This window comes from Mesoplodon bidens (genome assembly GCF_964165515.1).
Source record: "Mesoplodon bidens genome assembly, chromosome: 7".
Lineage (NCBI taxonomy): Eukaryota > Metazoa > Chordata > Mammalia > Artiodactyla > Ziphiidae > Mesoplodon > Mesoplodon bidens.
This window is the reverse complement of record NC_138164.1, coordinates 41,814,397-41,835,415: the sequence shown is the minus strand read 5'-3', so window position 1 is coordinate 41,835,415 and position 21,019 is coordinate 41,814,397. Positions and strand designations below refer to the sequence as shown.

Sequence of the window (21,019 nt, the reverse complement as noted above, 5' to 3'; positions counted from 1 at the left end):
TCCAAGTTGACAAGAGTAGCGTGTGGCGAGCGGGGAGTTTTCTTCCTGAGGTCCTTTCAGCCTGCACACTTCCTTATGGAATGGACAGTGAGGTGGGAGCTTGACTTCCTGGGCTGCTCCTCATCACCCAGCCCGGCTGGGCAGGAAGGGAAGTCTTGGGTGACCCCGGGCGCTTGTCAGTGCCCTCATTCCAGCCTCAGGCTGTCCGCAGTCGCCCTGTCCCGAGCACCCAGGCCCCCCACGGGTGGGGCCGGGAGCGCACGAAGGGCTGGCTTCTGCCCTGTCTTGCGGCCCTTTGAAGCGACTTGCCATTTGGCGTTTCGTGGGTTAGCCTATTTGCCGGTTGAATGTGGGATAATTAAAATATTAGTGCTTTGAAAACATAATTGGTATATCTTTAAAAACTGAAGCTGCTCCAACGATCAGTGCTAACAATGGGCTTTTCTTTCCTCACCGGCTACAACTGTGTAACGCCCGCTGCTTCTCCCCCTGACAGATGTGCTGTGCATGGACGAAGAAATGGATCGGCAGCCTTCGCCCCTGCCGCAGAAATACACCGACAACAGCGAGAAACCATCCGCGAAGCAACCGTGCAAAACCAAGCCTTTGATCCCTCAGGAGCCCAGGCGGGGCTTGCCGCTGCCAGGGGACTCCTAGGTGGACAATGCGGATGGCAAGGTACCTCTTGGCCCTGGTTCTGCCCCGCCCCCCGGGCCCGTGCAGGCACATCCCGCCTGCCTGCTTCTCTGCTTCTGGGGACAAAGCTTTCCTTTTCCTGAACCCCTCCCCCCAAAACGTCCCTGCCCCTTCCTAGGGGACGTGTCTCCTGGGTGGCGGTGAAGTTTCCAGCGAGTAAAAATGCAACCCCTTCCTTGCGCCCCGCCTCCCCCAGACAGAGAGGAGGAAAAGTGCTTTCCTCCACTCAGGTTTGTAACTCAGGGAGGAGGCGAACCAGGCGGGTGGTGGAAGGACAGCCTGAAATGTGTGCGCTGCCTGGTTTCGTGATAGGTGACCGTCCGGAGATTTTGAAAGCGGCCTGAGCCCAGTTCCGACTATGATCTTTCGCCGGCCAAGCAGGACCAGAAGCCCTTGGACTGTTTGCAGCAATTGTTACCAGCTTCCCAGGCCTCGCAGCTGACATGCTCAAGCTCCCCTCCAGAGACCACCCAGTCCCGCCCGATGCCACCGGAAGCGCGGAGACTTATTGTCAATAAGAACGCGGGCGAGACCCTCCTACAGCAGGCCTCCCGGCTTGGCTACGAGGTGAGCATCCTTGTGGGTGCCCTGGATCAGGATCCGCTGGCTTCTGCTCCTTGGGTGGGGGACACACTGGCTGTGGATGGGGGGCGTGTCTCAGAGCCCAGCCCCCTCCACGTGGCGGGCTGGGCTGGGTGTTCCAGCAGGGTGTTTGCGTTGGCTCCCGCTCACACTGCAGGCTCTTTGGTGGCTTGTTCAGTCGTGGTGTGAAAAGAAAGGCAGGCCTCTCTGATGTTCCGTTCCCGTTCAGGCAGGTAGGCTGCTTCGGCCAGTCTGGCTCACTTATCTCTGATATAAAATCTGACCTAACCCAGGGCTTGGCGACCAGGGGAATTTTAATGAGCCCTTTTGGAATCTGAATAGCAAGAAAGAGAGTAGGAGAGTAGTTATTAGCTCTACTAACTTGTGCTGTTTGGGGCAGAGTGATGCCCCTGTGGGGTAGCGGGTGGGTAGTGTCTGTGCAGAGTAGGGATGGGAGTGGGGCAGACCTGAGCAGTCTCTTTCTGAGAGGGCACGGGAGCCGAGGGCTGATGGGCGGGGAGCAGGGGTTGAACCTTGCACAAAACTCCCTGTCCACACTGCTGTATCCCAACCCAGCACGGCTGATGACAGTGATGGCCTCTATTGCTAGAGCAACATAGAAAGATAGCTGATATCTGCCTAAGCCCGTGTGATCTGTAGTAACTCCTTTCACCCTGTTAACATCTTCACTTGGGAGTAACGCGTACTAGCCCACTCTCGGATGAGGAAACTGAGCCTCAGAGGGGTTAGCTGATACCCGTACAGGTAGCAATCCAGCAGTGCTCCACAGCCCACCACGCTCCTCAGCAAGACTGGCTCACACTGGAATTGCCCTTTTGACAGTTCAAAACCTCTGTGAGACAGATGACTCTCTCTGCCCTGTGCAGTTCCCCCACCATACTTGTCAGTAGCAATTGTGATGTAATAGCCCACAGGGCAAAGGCATTTTTCTGTGCTGGCATCAGCCCTCTGGGAGTTGAATGGTGACAGTAAAACGCGGTTCAGCAGGCTGAGCGTGGAGGTGTGGCTGAGCACTGGGGTGGCAGGACCCAGGCTGGCCCGGAGCCCTGGCGCCCACACCCTCAGCCAGCTCTGTGCCCCTGTCGCCCGTCTCCCGTCGTGTCCCCCCACCCCGGTCCATAGTGCCGTGAGCCCTTGGAAGTGTGCCTGCCTTGGCCCTAAGGCATGACTGTGGGTGGGAAGTTGGAAGCACTAGGGCTATGCTTAGTTTGGGGGTGTTTTTTGTTGTTGTTGTGGGTTGAATGTGCTGTTGTTTATATCTACACGTCTCTTGGAGACCTCTCCATTAGCTAGAGAGCACTTTCTGGTAGTTAGCGCAGTTACTTGCAGGTGAAGTCCAAGGAGCACCCAGTTGGTTTCCCAAGAGCTGAGAGCGGGCGCCTAGGAGGACAGAGCAGATGTTGCACATAGTGTTGAGCTAGAGACCCCCGTGGTTGAGAAAATAGTCTTCTTGCTTCCAGCAAACGCTGGAGTTGGGGGGGAGACTCCTAACCCCAACTTTTGGGTTAGGGTTGAGAAAGTAGACTCCCGCTTCCAGCAAATGCTGGAGATGGGGGGGCGGGGTGCTGCTGCACCCGCCGTGGAGGGCGGGGCTCCGAGCCCCACCTGTGAACTTGGCATCATTTCCAGCAGTCTCCCTTTGGGACCAGAGACGTCAAAAGACCCTCGTTGGTCCTCTAAGACAGTTTCCATTTTGGTTTGGTGGCTCTGTGGCCTGGACCAAGGGGCACTTGATCCATACTTTTTTAGGCTACCTGGCCTTTGATTGCACAGGAAGCCTTGGGAATGTTTACGGTCGGATTTGTTTTTTTCTTCAAATGTAAATTTCAATATGTAGATTCCACAGATCACCAGTGTTGATGCTGAACATTGTGACAAGTAGATGAACGCTTTCAACTTTGATTTCTCTGGGCAGAAATTTCTGGGATTTCTCTGGGCAGAATTTTAAATGTTGGGATGATGGCCCAGTTGGGAGATGTGGCAGCTTCAACCTTTTCAAATTGAAGGACAGTTTGCTTAAGCAGATAAGGGTGTGGTTTGGGAGGGTTTTCCTGAAGTTTTGTCTTCAGCATTCTTGGTTATTTTCTTCTGCTTAGCCAAAGATACCATGTGCAGTATAAAGGCTGTCTGAGCTTTATGTCATGATAATCTGGTTCTGGAAGTTTAGAAACACACTCTGGCTTCAGATCCGCGTTAAATAGATCACTTGTGTGGCCAAAGACCTCAAACCTTTCCCTCCTGGGAAAAAGGCTTCTATTTCTTAGGCTGAAACGCCAGTGTGCAACCACATGCTTGTGCCTTTAGCGGTGATAGTTAAATTTTCTATGAATTGAATAAGTCATGTTTTTAAAAAAGTTAATGAGGCATTTAATTAACTAACAACGTCGGGCTTATGGCCTTTATGGTTACATTTTGCGGGTAATGGCATTCGGTTTATAGCCGCAGAACAGAGAGCTGTCCGACAAAAGCAGTTTGACTTTGCTCGGGAATGGCTGGGCTGCCCTTCAGACACTCCCGTTTATTTCTAGCGGAGAAAATAGACCAAGGAATGTGTTGCATCGACAGACTCGCCCCGCCTCTTCACCTTTCAGTTAGAGAAAGTGCTGGTGGCGACGGTTGCCATCCATTTAGAGGCCATCACCCTCCTAGCTAGGAGAGTGTAGTTATCCCACTTGACCCCCAACAGAGAAGGCCTGTGGGATGCTCGTCACAGCTGGATTGCATCCCTCTAACTGGGGCCCTTTTGGGCCTTTTGAATCTTCCCAGCTGACCAGGTACCAAAGACCTGAGTTATAGGTCTAGTACTTCATGTTAATTGAACTTGGGGTTTAATATCTCTGGGCCTCAGTTTCCAAGTGTTGAATGAGGATGGTACTACCTTCCTTTCCTGGTAGCTCCTGGGTTCCTGTGGGTGACAGAAGACGTCCTCATCTGGGGAAATGAGAAGCACTGTGTAAATAGTGGGATCAACGTGGTTGAGTTAGGACAGCCCGTGGCAAAAAGTCTGACCTGGCCGTGGGGCTACTGCTGCCTTTGCTGCCATCTTCCAGGAGAAGAGAGTTGACTTACCCATCAGCTTGGACGGCCTTTCAGTTCTAGGTACCCTTCAATCTGCCCTAGTAGTGATGAAGGTTTCCAGGTGAAGGCCATGATTGTCACAGCAAATAAACCCTGGGTTGAGTAAATTGATGTGTGCACAGCAGTTGGTGGCGTTCAGAACTGATCCCAGAGCCACGTGACAGGGCCTCTCCCTGGCTGGGGCACACAACTCATTAGCTTGCAGCCGTCCACTCAAGTCTGGCTAGTGAGGGCCTGCTAAAAGAGCAGCAGCTTCATGCGGTATCCTGGATACCAGGGCTCGGGGCAGGTGGCCTGGGAGCCCAGAGGATTGTGGGCTTTCTGGCACGTTGGGATGTAAACGGAGAAACGCATTCGTGGGCGTGCCTTTTCTCTTCCTCCTCTTGTTTTGGAAGGGAGCTGCTGCAGTGACCTTAAGTAACAGGGCACCGATGGCCAGGTTTACCAGCATGCCCCATTAGGTTCACGTGGTAAGCAAATGGAACATTCTAGTTTGCTCCCAAGTGAGTGGTCACCTTTGATTGGCGTATCCTCCAAAGGGCATAAAAGGTTTTACAGAACCCATCTCGCACTTATGGGCGGCTAGAATGACCCCCGTTTTAGGTTTAACAGATGAGTTACCTGAGAGATGTCACAAGGAGGCCTGTTCTGACCCCATCCCATCCCCCCTTACCCTGCAGACCATGTGTTGGGCCACATGCATGTTCTGCCTACTCCCAGCTCTCAGAACCTGACGGCTCTCTGCTGGGCACGACTTACCCAGTATAAACAGTGTAACGTGTTTTCTGGTGGCATATGCTTTCGATGTGTCTGAAAACTTTCTTAAGGTAATAAAACATTGAATAAGTTCCTGCTCTGCTTACTGGGAGTGGTTCATATTAATATTTTAACAAGACAAAAAATAAGGTTAATAACAGTGATGCTAATGCACAGTGTTGACACAGAACATCTCCGGGGTGGGGGGTGGGGCGGTGAACGTTTTATTTGATTCTTGAAATGTGGAGGTTGCAGCCTGTGGTGTATCAGGTTCCTGTCATTAACTTGAGTAAATATGAAAATTTTAGACTGATTCTGCCCCGAGAGGGTGGAGTGAGGCAAAATAGAGGGTGGGGTTATTGGAGGCATTTTGTGTCATTCCTCGAGGATGGAGGGAGAGAGCTTCTCTTTAACTCTTCTTAACATACAGACAAGAGCATCTGAGGCCCAGGTTCTGATTGGGGATCTTAACAGGGGGCGCGAGGATGTAGCTGACCTGGGTGTCCCTGCTTCTCTAAGCTGGGGAATGTTCTCTGGCTGATTTAAGCTCTCTTTTTTTTTTTTTGGTTTTTTTGTTTGTTTGTTTTTGTTTTGTTTTGTTTTTTTGCCTTGTTTTTTTTTTTTTGCACCCTTTAGGTGCAAGGTTAGGTTGTTTATTCGAGATGTTTCCTGTTTCTTAAGGTGGGATTGTATTGCTATAAACTTCCCTCTTAGAACTGCTTTTGCTGCATCCCATAGGTTTTGGGTCGTCGTGTCTCCATTGTCATTTGTTTCTAGGTATTTTTTAATTTCCTCTTTGATTTCTTCGGTTATCACTTCGTTATTAAGTAGTGTATTGTTTAGCCTCCATGTGTTTGTATTTTTTACAGCTCTTTTCCTGTAATTGATATCTAGTCTCATAGCATTGTGGTCAGAAAAGATACTTGATACAATTTCAATTTTCTTAAATTTACCAAGGCTTGATTTGTGACCGAAGATATGATCTATCCTGGAGAATGTTCCATGAGCACTTGAGAAAAATGTGTATTCTGTTGTTTTTGGATGGAATGTCCTATAAATATCAATTAAGTCCATCTTGTTTAATGTATCATTTAAAGCTTGTGTTTCCTTATTTATTTTCATTTTGGATGATCTGTCCATTGGTGAAAGTGGGGTGTTAAAGTCCCCTACTATGATTGTGTTACTGTCGATTTCTCCTTTTATGGCTGTTAGTATTTGCCTTATGTATTGAGGTGCTCCTATGTTGGGTGCATAAATATTTACAATTGTTATATCTTCTTCTTGGATCGATCCCTTGATCATTATGTAGTGTCCTTCTTTGTCTCTTCTAGTAGTCTTTATTTTAAAGTCTATTTTGTCTGATATGAGACTTGCTACTCCAGCTTTCTTTTGGTTTCCATTTGCATGGAATATCTTTTTCCATCCCCTTACTTTCAGTCTGTATGTGTCTCTAGGTCTGAAGTGGGTCTCTTGTAGACAGCATATATATGGGTCTTGTTTTTGTATCCATTCAGCCAATCTGTGTCTTTTGGTGGGAGCATTTAGTCCATTTACATTTAAGGTAATTATCGATATGTATGTTCCTATTCCCATTTCCTTAATTGTTTTGGGTTCGTTATTGTAGGTCTTTTCCTTCTGTTGTGTTTCTTTCCTAGAGAAGTTCCTTTAGCATTTGTTGTAAAGCTGGTTTGGTGGTGGTGAACTCTCTCAGCTTTTGCTTGTCTGTAAACGTTTTAATTTCTCCATCAAATCTGAATGAGATCCTTGCTGGGTAGAGTAATCTTGGTTGCAGGTTTTTCTCCTTCATCACTTTAATTATGTCCTGCCACTCCCTTCTGGCTTGTAGGGTTTCTGCTGAGAGATCAGCTGTTATCCTGACGGGGATTCCCTTGTGTGTTATTTGTTGTTTTTGCCTTGCTGCTTTTAATATGATTTCTTTGTGTTTAATTTTTGACAGTTTGATTAATATGTGTCTTGGCGTATTTCTCCTTGGATTTATTCTGTATGGGACACTCTGTGCCTCCTGGACTTGATTAACTATTTCCTTTCCCATATTAGGGAAGTTTTCAACTATAATCTCTTCAAATATTTTCTCAGTCCCTTTCTTTTTCTCTTCTTCTTCTGGAACCCCTATAATTCGAATGTTGGTGCGTTTAATGTTGTCCCAGAGGTCTCTGAGACTGTCCTCTGTTCTTTTCATTCTTTTTTCTTTATTTTGCTCTGCAGCAGTTATTTCCACTATTTTATCTTCCACCTCACTTATCCGTTCTTCTGCCTCAGTTATTCTGCTATTGATCCCATCTAGAGTATTTTTTATTTCATGTATTGTGTTTTTAATCGATGCTTGATTCATCTTTAGTTCTTCTAGGTCCTTGTTAACTGTTTCTTGCATTTTGTCTATTCTATTTCCAAGATTTTGGATCTGGGAAATAGAATCTTGGATCATCTTTACCATCATTATTCTGAATTCTTTTTCAGGTAGACTGCCTATTACCTTTTCATTTGTTAGGTCTGGTGGGTTTTTATCTTGCTCCTTCTCCTGCTGTGTGTTTTTCTGTCTTCTCATTTTGCTTATGTTACTGTGTTTGGGGTCTCCTTTTTGCAGGCTGCAGGTTCGTAGTTCCCGTTGTTTTTGGTGTCTGTCCCCAGTGGCTAAGGTTGGTTTAGTGGGTTGTGTAGGCTTCCTGGTGGAGGGGACTAGTGCCTGTGTTCTGGTGGATGAGGCTGGATCTTGTCTTTCTGGTGGGCAGGTCCACGTCTGGTGGTGTGTTTTGGGGTGTCTGCGGACTTTTTATGATTTTAGGCCACCTCTCTGCTAATGGGTGGCGTTGTGTTCCTGTCTTGCTAGCTGTTTGGCATAGGGTGTCCAGCACTGTAGCTTGCTGGTCGTTGAGTGAAGCTGGGTGCTGGTGTTGAGATGGAGATCTCTGGAAGATTTTCGCCGTTTGATATTATGTGGAGCTGGGAGGTCTCTTGTGGACCAGTGTCCTGAAGTTGGCTCTCCCACCTCAGAGGCACAGCACTGACTCCTGGCTCCTCAATTTGCGATGATGTGTTGTCTATTCATGTATTCCACAGATGCAGGGTACATCAAGTTGATTGTGGAGCTTTAATCCGCTGCTTCTGAGGCTGCTGGGAGAGGTTTCCCTTTCTCTTCTTTGTTCTCACAGCTCCTGGGTCTCAGCTTTGGATTTGGCCCCGCCTCTGCGTGTAGGTCGCCGGAGGGCGTCTGTTCTTCGCTTAGACAGGACAGGGTTAAAGGAGCAGCCTCTTTGGGGACTCTGGCTCACTCAGGCCGGGCGGGAGAGAGGGGCACAGAGTGCGGGGCGAGCCTGCAGCGGCAGAGTTCGGCGTGACGTTGCACCAGCCCGAGGCGCGCCGTGCGTTCTCCTAGGGAAGCCGTCTCTGGATCCCGGGACCCCGGCAGTGGCGGGCTGCACAGGCTCCCGGAAGGGCGGCGTGGACAGTGTCCTGCGCTCGCACACAGGCTTCTTGGTGGCGGCAGCAGCAGCCCCAGCGTCCCACGCCCGTCACTGGGCTCCGCGCTTTCAGTCGTGACTCGCGCCCGTCTGTGGAGCCCCTTTAAGCAGCGCTCTTAATCCCCTCTCCTCGCGCACCAGGAAACCAAGAGGGAAGAAAAAGTCTCTTGCCTCTTCGGCAGCTCCAGAGTTTTCCCGGACTCCCTGCCGGCTAGCTGTGGCACATTAGCCCCCTTCAGGCTGAGTTCTCACCGCCAGCCCCAGTCCTCTCTCTGCGCTCTGACCGAAGCCCGAGCCTCAGCTTCCAGCGCCGCCTGCCCTGGCGGGCGAGCAGACAAGCCTCTCGGGCTGGTGAGTGCCGCTCGGCACCGATCCTCTGTGCGGGAATCTCTCCGCTTTGCCCTACCCAGGTATGTGGGGAGTTTCTTGCCTTTTGGGAGGTCTGGGGTCTTCTGCCAGCATTCAGTAGGTGTTCTGTAGGAGTTGTTCCACGTGTAGCTGTATTTCTGGTGTATCCGTGGGGAGGAAGGTGATCTCCGCGTCTTACTCTTCCGCCATCTTCCTCCGGGTCCAAAAGATAGGTTTTTTAAACGTGGTATTGAGATAAGTGGATAGCATTACATCTCCAGCATCTAGTCTAGTAGGTGTTCAATAATTCTGTGATGAATGACTGAAGAAACATATGGTAAGTCCAGAGCCCAGACTTCTGGTTCCACTGGTGCTGCCTTGTGTGACCTTGGACAGAGAATTACATTTCCACTGAGTCTCAGATACCACGTAGGAAGAGGGTCTCCAACAAGATGGTCACTAAGTGTTCATCCACTTTAGACTTCTAATCCCTCAGGCAGGGAGGGCCCGTGCCTTCCTCCTGGGTACTTGGGCGGTGCCGCCAGTTGTTTTGTTTTTAATCTCAGAGGTTTTCAGGTAGTGCCAACAAATGCTAGGGCTAAGAGAGGCTCATGGCAAGCATTAAAAGCCACTTTATTTTTTAAGGAGGCTTACTATGGTTATTTGTAGTCGTTCAGATCAGGTCCCCTATTCAGTCTGGTGGCCTTTCCATGCAGTCAGTTGGGCTTCCAGCAGCCAGCTGGCTGGTTGGGGTCTTAGGGAGATGCAGCTGCAAACACTATCTGCATTGTCTCTGGAAAGGGTCTGAAGTGATGCCCACCCACCAGGTTCCAGAGCTAGGAGAAGGTTGGGCCAAATTTTGTGAGGGTATGGTTTCTGCTGCACAGAAAAGAGATTCCTTTAATAAAAAGGAGGGAGGCTATTTTCCACTTAACCTTCATTCGTTCATTCAACAAACATGCCCACTATGCACCACTCGTTGCCAGGTGCCATGCTGGGCACAAGGAGGGAGATAGTGAGCAAAAGCCGCATGGTGCCCATTTTTCTGGAGCTTGTCTTCTCAACATCAGCGGTACTGATTTTTTGAGCCAGGTAACTCTTTGTTTGGGAGACTGCCCTATGCATCGTGGGGTGTTTAGCAGCATCCTTGTCCTCCACCCACTAGACGCCAGCAGCAATTATGACAACCACAAATGTGTCCAGGTATTGCTAAATGTCCTGGAGGGGGTAGGGTGGCCAGAGTCACCCCCGGTTGAGAACCACTGGCCTAAAGGGAAGACAGACGAGACGGTGGCCAAAGAACGGCACAAGTGATGCATCATTTCAAAGGCAGTCGTGCGCTGAAGGGGTAGGAGCACAGTCATAAAGAAAGCAGTTCACAGAGTCAGACTGGATTTAAAACCAACTCTCTTGGCATGGACATATATACACACACACGCTACCAAAGGTAAAATAGATAGCTAGTGGGAAGCAGCTGCATCGCACAGGGAGAGCAGGTCGTTGCTGTGTGTCTACCTAGAGGGGTGAGATAGGGAGGGTGGGAGGGAGACGCAAGAGGCAGGGGATATGGGGATATATGGATACGTATAGCTGATTCACTTTTTTTTTTTTTTTTTTGCAGTATGCGGGCCTCTCACTGTTGTGGCCTCTCCCGCTGCAGAGCACAGGCTCTGGACGCGCAGGCTCAGCAGCCATGGCTCACGGGCCCAGCCGCTCCGCAGCATGTGGGATCCTCCCGGACCAGGGCACGAACCCGTGTCCCCTGCATCGGCAGGCGGACTCTCAACCACTGCGCCACCAGGGAAGCCCTGATTCACTTTTTGATACAGCAGAAACTAACACACCATTGTAAAGCAATTATACTCCAATAAAGATGTTAAAAAAATTAACTCTCTCAAATTATTCTTTAGTAACTTTCCAGTTCTTCCATTATTGTTCGGGTTATTCTTCTGGATGTAGAAAATCATAATGGAATGCCAAGAGACTTTTTTCTTTTTTTTTATTTCAGCCTCAAAATGGCCTTTCCAGCCCAGGGTCCATCATGGCCACTGAGAAGTTATGGAAAACAGATGTGGCTGAGGCTTTAGATCTTAATGAAAAGCTGGTAGGTATACCCAGCATCAGTCCCCTCCTGTCCAAACCTGCGTGCCCTGCAGATAGTTTATACATCAACCTCACATACATGTTTAGTTGTTACAGTAGCTCCACGAGACCCATCTCCTATCCCAGCATGGGCTGGAAATTGCAGAGCCCAATTCCTTGGAAGACTGGGTAGTAAGAATGAATGTTTATATCTGTTGTCATTCCCCGCCCCCCACCAGTTCTCAAAATGGCATAGTGTAAATGGATGCGGGGGGAAATGAAAGTCATACTAAAAGCCCCAAATGCACTCATTTGCAAAGCATGTGTTTCTTCTCTGCAACTGCAGAAAATGAATGAAACAGAATTAGATGTTTGCCTCCTCAAAGTGGCCACCAGCGGTCTTGGGCCAGGCCTCTTACCTGTGAAACGCTTTCTCGTAGTACTTGGATATGAGCAAAACCCTCGAGACTATGATGAACATCAAAGGTATGTCAGGTCACGTGTCCATGAAACACCTCTCCCCAAAAGAGAGGGAGAGAGTCCACCAGCTTCGACAAAGAGACCTCTACCTGGTGTTTGATAAGATCACCCTACTCAAGAACCAGCTGCAGAGAAAAGAAGAGCTTTTGAGACGATACGAGAAGGACATTGAACAGCTCAAGTATGGCCCGTGTCCCTGGCAAAAGGCCCAGGCCTCCATTCTCCAGGCTAAACCTCGGTGCAGCTGCAGACCCGTAGGGACCAGGACAAGAGGACAGAGGCCTGGGTGTGGAGGGGGGAGGCGGGATGGTGACTCAGGGCCTGATGGACCCAAGTCTCTGGGCAAGAAAGCAGCAGTTAAAGTACCCTACTGTTAAGGAATAAGGTGCACCTTTTATAAATGTGTCTGATGTTTCACCATGTGTGTGCTTTTCATAATTCCATCCTATTTTCAGTGGTATCCGTTCCCCCACCCTCTCTGGGAAATTGGGAGGGGCTGGTAGCATAACCGTTGCCCCCTTCATGCTGCACGTCCACAGCCAATGGGCTATTTATTCTGCCCTCTAGTCCCCACATCTTCAGCCTTCCCCCCACTTGTAAGGAAACCGCGAAGCCAGGCATATATGGAAGTGTTCTGAGGATCTCCCAGGTCGGGAGCATTGGTGGTGAGTGAGAAAGCTGAGGAGAAAAGAGACTTTGTCTCTCCCGTGTGCTCAGGCAGAGCAAAGTGTCGGTTCAGATGTACCAGTCACAGGTGGCAAAGCTGAAGGACGACATCTCCAAAGAGGCCGAAGAAAAGGCGCTGCTGAAGGAGGCCCTGGCGCACATGGAAGAGCGGCTGCACCAGGAGAAGAGGGTCACCAGGGCGATCAGGCAGCAGAAGGTGAGAGGTCCCTGCTCGGAGCAGAGCCTCTGAGGCTGCCCCTCAGCTCCCTTTAGAAACAGCCAACTGAGGTCCCAGTGGGATCCAGGCAGCACAGAATGCCTTCGCTCATTGCAAAGGAAGGTGGCAGAATAGCTTTAGCGTTAGGCAGACTTAGGTTTAGACTCTTGTTCTGCCACTTACTGTGTGACTTCAGGCAGCTTTTTTTTTTTTAACATCTTTATTGGAGTATAATTGCTTTACAGTGTGGTGTTCGTTTCTGCTGTATAACAAAGTGAATCAGCTATATGCATACGTATATCCTCACATCCCTCCCTCTTGTGTCTCCCTCCCACCCTCCTTATCCCACCCTTCTAGATGGTCGCAAAGCATTGAGCTGATCTCCCTGTGCCATGCGGCTGCTTCCCACTAGCTATCTGTTTTACATTCGGTAGTGTATATATGTCCATGCCACTCTCTCACTTCGTCCCAGCTTACCCTTCCCCCTCCCCATGTCCTCAAGTCCATTCTCTACATCTGTGTCTTTATTCCTGGCATGCCCCTAGGTTCATCAGAACATTTTTTTTTTTAGATTCCATATATATGTGTCAGCTTAACCTCTCTGAGACTCATAGTCTAGCTTGCCTCTATGTTTTTAAACTTTCTTTTTTTTTAAGTTAATTTTTATTTTATATTGGAGTATAGTTGATTTACAGTGTTGTGTTAGTTTCAGGTGTACAGCAAAGTGATTCAGTTATACATACACATATATCTATTCTTTTTCAGATTCTTTTCCCATATAAGTTATTACAGAATATTGAGTAGAGTTCCCTGTGCTATATAGTAGGTCCTTGTTGATTACATATTTTATATATAATAGTGTGTATATGTTAATCCCAAACTCCTAATTTATCCCTCCCCACCACATTTCCACTTTGGTAACCATAAGTTTGTTTTCAAAGCCTGAGTCTGTTTCTGTTTTATAAATAAGCACATTTGTATCATGTTTTTTAGATTCCACATATAAGTGATATCATATGATACTTGTCTTTGTCTGACTTACTTCACATAGTATGATAGTCTCTGGGTCCATCCATGTTGCTGCAAATGGCATTACTTCATTCTTTTTTACGGCTGAGTAGTATTCCACTGTATATTTGTACCACATCTTCTTTATCCACTCCTCCATCAACATTTAGGCTGCTTCCATGTCCTGGCTGTTGTGAACAGTGCTTTCTGAGACTCATAATCTAGCTCGTCTGTATTTTTTTAACTTTTGATAATTCGTGTATTTTATCTTGTTCTTTCTATCCAGATAACTCTTTTTTCTACCAGTTGTATTGAGACATAATTGACACACAGCACTGTACTGAGCTTAAGGGTGTCCAGCATCATGATCTGACTTCCCTGCCTCCTGCAATGATGACCACAATCAGTTGAGTGAACAGCCCGAGTGTTTTTAAAGGCAGCGATTCTGATTTTCATTGCTCTGCCAGGTGCCAGGGATACACCGAGGAAGAAGCTCTCTGAGAATAAAGATTTGGGTTTGCTCTTCTGAGTAGCCAGAATAGTACTCCAGTCTTTCTGACTTGGGGCTGTGTATTTGTACACGCATCCTTGCATGTATGTGTGTACATGTGAGTATGTGCTGTGGGTTGGCATGTGTGTGTATTTGTATGTGTGTGTTTGTTGCCTGCATGAGCTCTAAGGAGGCCAAGGTCATAGAAGGGTGCCCTTCTCCTCAACCAGGAGGTGATGGTCAGATAGTTCCTTGCAGAAGCCTGCCCTCCATCCTGCGAACCTTCCAGGCAATAAGTTTCCAGACAGCAGGCTCTCTGGCTTAGAGCCCCAGAAATGAAAAGTGGCTGTCCTGCTCTGAGGGAGCCTGGGTGCGGTGTTTCCAGTGCTCACTGCTGTGAATTAAACATCACAGGCCTTAGTCTCTGTGTGACATGGGGCTGCCTCAGGCAGAGGACAGTTTCCTTTCACACCAAGCAATGCCAGGGAGAGCTGGGCCAGTGACAGAGTTGTGACTTTCCCTTTGATGTGCCCTCTGGAGAGCTCACCCCTCCCCGAAGTGCCCACCCCCGCCCCCAGGGCTTGGCAGACTAGGTCCCAAAGCAGAGACACCAGACCACAGAATGGGACAGAAAAGGGCCCCAAGAAAAGCCATTGTCATGTACTGAAAACCTGAGGATTTACATAATGAGGTTTCACATGCTTTATTCCTGGGCTGCCTCATTCACACACAACGCAAGGGATGTGCCAGCCTGTTTGGCGCTGGACATCCCTCAGCCGAGAAGGGTCTGAAATGGCCAAGTTGAACCTGTGTCAGGGTCCCCAGAAGAGCTACAGCTAGTAGCTTTCAAATTCGTGGAATTCACAACTGGGGGAAAGACTTACCAAGGGGCAGGCACCTGCTCCACACCACACATGCTTCATCTCTCCCATCAACCCGCAAGGGATGCTGGCAAGTGTCGGCCCCTTAGAGAGAGGGGAAAGCTGATTTGACAGAGGGTACCCTTCCCTGGCTACTAAGTGGCAGAAACAGGATTTCCTCCCCACCTGCTGCCCTCCCCCGCCCAGGTTCACTTTTCCACACCCCTTCCTTCTGTGTCTCCCTTACCAGGGTGGCCCCCTTGGATACCTCGCACCATTGCTCCTGGGGGTTTCACTCCAGGACTCAGGTTTGCATTTCAGGCTTGTTGTTAATATGTTGTCAGAAATCCCTGTTTGTCAGGAAGAAAACAATAATACATTTTAAGTTTTGCTGGATCCTAAAGGGCACTTGTGTACATCTGTCTTGGTATCCGTTCCTTCCAGGGAGTATATCTTCGTTGTCTTTAAGCAGAAATGAACAGAAAGTAGAATTCCTCTTTCCTAAGTTTTACACTTAGTATTTTCACAAGGAGCCTTAGTTTTTTAGCCTCCTGTATAAAACTTTGAAACTCTTCACCCGTTCACAGAGGTTGCACGGTTGAAGCACTGAGATGAAATTACACATCTTATGCTTCAGAATTGCCCCCCCCCAAAAATGGAGTTTGTAGTTTTAATGTTTGACCATCTCTTCACCAAGCAGACCTTTCAAGAATCAAAAGTCCTATTTCCACATTAATATCTCTGGCTGTGAGAATGAGACTTGGTATAAGATGCTGGGCCTTCACAGCGAACTGGGCCTGTGGCTCTGTCCATGTGGCAGAGGGACGGGAACCGCGGCCCAGGCCGTGCTCACTCGAATCCACATCCCACATCACTCGAGAAGCCGGCAGTGTCTCTCAGAGTTCAGAGGCCAGATTTGGAGTCAAACAAATAGGGGTCAAGCCCCACCGCTGCCCCGAATGACCCTGAGTAAGTGGCTTGACCTCTGTATCGCAGGTTCCTCTACAAAAGCAACCAAAACTGTTAGCAAGGGGCCTCCTCCGTGGGGCAGTGTGAGGGTTAAATGGCAAAATGCCTGCAGTTCCTGACACATCGCAAGCCCCGTTTCTAGGGGAAGAATAGGCAGCTCATGGATGGGTGGGGATTCCTCTATTTCTTTCAGGGAGCTTCCTGCCAGCTGACGCCTTCCCCGGTCCTCTCAAAGCCGCCAGCTCTTATGGGACACGCTCTTCTCTTTGGTGAATACGACTAGGGCCACGGCCAAGAAAGGACCCAGATACCTTTTGTGAATGGGCTAAGGCTGGGATTTTCAAGAGGAAATTTTTAAATGCACAGAAGTTGCCACTTGGGAAGCACGCAAGCCCTTTCTTAGGGCTTGAAGTGTAAGAAAGGCTGAAGGGCACAGGCTGCTTCTGGCAGGAGAAGCCGCTCAGCTCTCCTGCCAATCAAATCTCCAGCCAATGAAGTCCTGTCTAGGAGGCATGACCACCGCTTTGTCTTGTGGTCTCAGCCAGGAAAACCCCCTAACCTTCCCTCTGCTTAATTAGCTCACATCCCTCTTCTTTAAGATGAGAATAAAAATGGCACCTAGCTCGTAGCCTTCCCAATGGGAGCTTGTATACAAAACCCTTAGTACATAGGACCACAAAGCATACACGCTCTCCTACCATCGTCATTATCCTCACTATTCTATTTAACTCACTGTCTTCCAAGATTTCCTTGGGCCCAGGTATTGTCAAGATTCTGGCTTCCTCCTTGCACTTGTGTGTTTTGTTTGTTTGTTTGTTTGTTTTTGCGGTACGCAGGCCTCTCACTGTTGTGGCCTCTCCCGCTGCGGAGCACAGGCTCCGGACGCGCAGGCTCAGCGGCCATGGCTCACGGGCCCAGCCGCTCTGTGGTATGTGGCATCTTCCCGGACCGGGGCATGAACCCGGGTCCCCTGCATCGGCAGGTGGACTCTCAACCACTGCGCCACCAGGGAAGACCGAACTGTATACTTTCAAATGGTTAAGATGGTAAATGTTATGTATATTTTACCATAATTAAAAATTAAAAATGTTAATTATTTGGGGAAAAAATGCCGTTGGGGACTTTATAATGGATGGCTCAGTCTGTTAGCACTGGACTTACCATTCAGTCTCAATATCGTTAAAAACAGGATGACCAGACATTATGTGCTCACTGTGTGATGCAGGATGGATCACACAGTACCGCCTGTGAAGGCGACTGGACAACAAAAAGACTTTGATCTCCTCAGACCTCTAGATCTAACTATTTGTTTACAGGAAACATGGGGAAAAGAGGAACAAGTTAACTGAAACCAAGAAGAAGTGATCAGCCAAATCCAGTATGTGAATGTTCTACAGGACAAAAGACCCAGTTTCTACAACAAATCAGTGGCTGGGGGATAAAAAAGGTCAGGGGCGGGGTGTTGCTGTTACAGAATTAAAGACATTTCAGAGACATAACAACCAAGTGTAATGTGTGGACATTGTCTGTATCCTGATTCTAACAAACCAACAGTAAAAAAGATATCTCTGAGAGAATCAAGGAAATGTGAGCATGGACTGAATATTAGATGATATTCAGGAATGATAATAAGTATTTTTAGCTGTGATCATGTCAAGGCGGGGATAATGTAAAGGAAAAAATAGTCCTTTCAGTTAGGATGTCTTTATGGGTGAAATGACACAACTTGCTTTAAATTAACCTAGAAAACAACTCAAAAAGGAAGAAAAAAGAATGAGAGAACACTGGGAAAATGTTGAAGCTGGATGATGAATACATGGAGTTAATCGCACTCTTCTCTAGTTTTGTGTGTGTTTCCAAAATCCCATAATAAAAAACAATTTTTATGTAGGCAATCTCAAAGGAACATACAGACACACACACAAACAGAGTGAGCTACAACCAAAGCATAAGCAAATGAGGAAGCCATTTGCCTTTAGTAAGTGCAGGAAAAGGGAGATTAAGCCTTGGGCCTTGAAAAATGAGCTAACCAAGTCTAAGATGCCTGTATTAAGCTGGCACCCTCAAAGATGCTCCACACCCTGGCAAGAGGAGGGCTTAAAAACTTTTTTTTTCTGGACTTTCAGAAAGGGGAGCCTATGAAAACCTGTAGTTTTCAATGTGGCTCTGGAGGGGAAAACTAATAATGGCCACAATACTGATGATGATGATGATCACCCTGAAGGTTTGTAACCACGTGGGTCTGGGGCTCAAGTTTATACTCCATGTATTCAGTGGGAAAACTCCCAAGTTGAGGAAATAAATGTCAGTGTTCAGAGGTTATTAGCATCCCTGGCATCCAGCTGAAACAAACAAAAAAGACTTCCGAGAGCAAAGCAGCCAGGAATCAGACCCCTCAGGATTCCCACAGATTAAGTTCAATGAAGAATGAGATCACAGTCAAATTACTAAACATCCAAGCAATAAGTCAGTATGAGCCAGAGTAAGCAGACACAACAAACAAGACATTGAGACACCACCCCACTGCCACTCCCACCCAAAGATTTCAGATGTTAGAATTATCAGATAACAGATTCTAAAATCACTATGTGTTCAATATTTGTTTAAAGAAGGCTTTTAAAATGAGCAAGGAATGAGACTATCAAAAATGGCCAGGCATTTGTCCTCAGGAGTTTGTGGGAGCACAGGAGAGCTATTTGACCCCTGTACATTTGGCTCTTCCATTCTGGTGGGAAAAACAGATTTCTTTACAGAATCAAATTATGCTGGCAATAAAAATTCAAGTGCTTCCAGGAGCCCGAGAGGAAATATGATCAGTGCATTGGGCAGGCAGAACATAGGCTGTATCTAAAGAGGGAGCCTCTTCTCAGCCCCAGCAGATTGTTGATCTATATACAAGAAGAGAGTCCAGGTATTGCCAGATATTCCCATTTTCCAAAAAAAAGGCATAAATCCAGATGTCAATGATCTGTACATGTTGGCTACTGTGGTAGACATCTGGTTTTTGTCACCTAATAGCAATTGACCTCTCTTCTAAAATATTAGGGTGTTATGATCCCCCTTTGGGGACAACACCTTTCTCCTAGTCTCAGTCCAGTTTCTCAGAGATGGTGTTGATTCCACCTCTGGCTGCAGGGCTGGGCATGTGGCTCAAGCTCAGCCAATCAGAGCAGTCTCCTGGGCCACAATAATTGGCTCAGGAATGGGCTTTTGACCCACCCAGAGAAAATGAGAAGCAGTGAGGCCATTGGGGGAAGCTTAAGAAAAAGACTCTTATCCTTCCCTATGGAATTCAAAGCTGAGAAGATGTAAGGGCTGGAGCTTCGGCTGCCTTTTTGTGACCATTATAGAGAGATTCTGTCTAAGGTTGGATCCACATGGTTCAAAGAATCCCTGAGAGCTGGAGAGAGGTCAAGGCCTCATGATATCATCTGAGCCTGAACCCAGAGGTTCCCTCTAGACTTTTCATTTTTGGTAACCAGTGAATTTGCATTCATGCTGAGGACAATTTGAATAGGTTTCTCTGTCACTCCACAGAAAGAGGCCTCTCCCTTCAGCAATTAATTAAAAGTCTTTTAACACGCTGGGAAAGCCAGACAAACATATCTGAGGGCTGACCATGGACCTTCAGTCTGCGGTCTCAGCACCTGGCCCCCCCTCTCCTTCTGTACTCTTGTCCCTAGCTTCTCTGATGACTCATCTTCTGGCCTCCATTCCCACTGCTCCTGCCTTGGACCATCCTCTTCTCTCCCTGCTCTGCCTCCGGAAATCCTACTCATCCTTCAGAACTCAAGTCAAATGGGTCCTTTTTTCTTAGTGCTTTTCCTGACAACCCCACCCTAAGCCCTACCCGAGGCAGAAGAAGATACCTCTCCCTCCATCCCCAGGCCCCTCTGACCCCCCCACCGATGAACACTCAGCCCTTCTGCTGAGGATCCTAATTACCCATCCACGTTCCTGTCTCCCCTGCTTCTTGACCGTGATCCAAATTCAGACCCAGATTAGAAGGGATGATATTTGAGGCTTAAGTTTCAAAAAACAATCAGTTCTTAGGAGAAGTCAGAAAACATGGTGAAAGATGAGGATTTGGGTCAGGGATTCGAAAGAAAAGAACAGTTGTTCTGGGGAAAAGAGAGGGTCTATGTGGAGTGCAGTGAGGAAGGAGGAAACACTGGACATATTTAGACCAAACGAAATGATTCAGAGGAAACCTGAGAAGAAATGTCTAGAGAGGCATGAGGTTGATCTGACTGGAAAGGAATATAAAAATTGTGTGACGGGAATGACCCAAAACAACAACGACAAAATGCCCAAAATAGGTGCACTGTTCACATGAGAAAAGAATACGGACAGCAGCAAGACGCTGAGAAACCTCCAGAAAACAAGAGAGAAGGTGACAAAGGATGAGGTCATTTCAAACCAGATAAACTGGGAGGCTTTCTATGAATTGAAAGGGGTTTTTCAAAAGCTAGGGCTCATGTTGGCTTGCCCCTGATGGAAACTCAGGGCACCGAGGCCTTCTGGAATTTTCTGTTCAACAGACAGACACAGGGAGGGTCCCAGGAGGCCAGGCAGTGGCTAGATGTACCAAAAGAACTATCATGGGTCAAAGGACAAAACAAGCAAGGTGTCAGTTTATGAGCCACCCCAGGGAAGCACTGTCTCGCTTTTTACTTCTAAGGACCATGGGACCTTGTCCACAGTTCCCATGCCACCTACCCTGGGACCAAGTCTTTCTTCATGTGATAAAATACCTAAGCCGGAGAGTATCCAATCACAGCGGTCTTTAACCTTTGTTGGGGACATACCTGGTTGAGGCTCTGAGCCCTCTTCCCAGAAAAATACACACAGCCTCAGACACAACAAAGTTTCCTTCCCGTTTAAGCAGCTTATACCCGCCCTGGGGCCCATCTCTTGAACAATATTTCCTAAACTCATTCACTTAATCAAAAAAACATTCATTGAGTGCCAGCTACCTGGTACCTGCCAGGAACTGCTGCCAGGTACTGCTCCGGGCACCAAGGATACAGGGATCCTCGCCTCATGGAGTGGACCTTCCAGTTTGTATCTGAGCCCTCAAATGATCAGAATGTCTGGCGAAGCGGCCCGGGAATTCAGTGATTCTGACATGGGGCCAGAATTAGGACCTGTCGTCCCAAAGAGCCCCAGCTCAAACACCCCTTCTGTAAGGAGAGAGGGGAGGAGTGTATTGAAAGCATGTGCTCTAACTGGGAAGCTCATAGCCTGCTGAGGGAGTGTAGAGGGTGCCTGCACTTTGGAAAAATGT

At 48.0% G+C, this 21,019-nt stretch overlaps 1 protein-coding gene and 1 pseudogene across 3 annotated transcripts in view; one reads left to right on the top strand and one right to left on the bottom strand.

Moving 5' to 3' along the window:
* The window catches only part of LOC308620770 (centrosomal protein of 78 kDa-like), a 1,829,729-nt pseudogene that overhangs the window by 1,286,190 nt on the left and 522,520 nt on the right, over nucleotides 1–21,019 (bottom strand). The gene's annotated exons all lie outside the window — the stretch shown is intronic.
* On the top strand, nucleotides 897–12,035 carry LOC308621098 (forkhead-associated domain-containing protein 1-like). 2 transcript variants are annotated; one of them, XM_081241275.1, is made up of 3 exons: nucleotides 897–1,263; nucleotides 10,582–11,064; nucleotides 11,483–12,035. In XM_081241275.1, the coding sequence occupies exons 2-3, from the start codon at nucleotides 11,002–11,004 to the stop codon at nucleotides 11,897–11,899; spliced, it is 480 nt and encodes a 159-aa protein (XP_081097401.1). In that variant the 5' UTR covers nucleotides 897–1,263; nucleotides 10,582–11,001; the 3' UTR covers nucleotides 11,900–12,035. The 2 variants fall into 2 exon arrangements, with proteins under 2 accessions (XP_081097401.1, XP_081097400.1); XM_081241274.1 differs by lacking the exon at nucleotides 897–1,263 and having other exon boundaries at nucleotides 9,694–11,064.

Coding starts and splice junctions, on each gene's coding strand:
- LOC308621098 (XM_081241275.1), top strand. CDS start 11,002: ATGGCCACTGAGAAGTTATGGAAAACAGATGTGGCTGAGGCTTTAGAT. Junction 11,065..11,482: donor TAGATCTTAATGAAAAGCTG/GTAGGTATACCC, acceptor GCTTTCTCGTAG/TACTTGGATATGAGCAAAAC.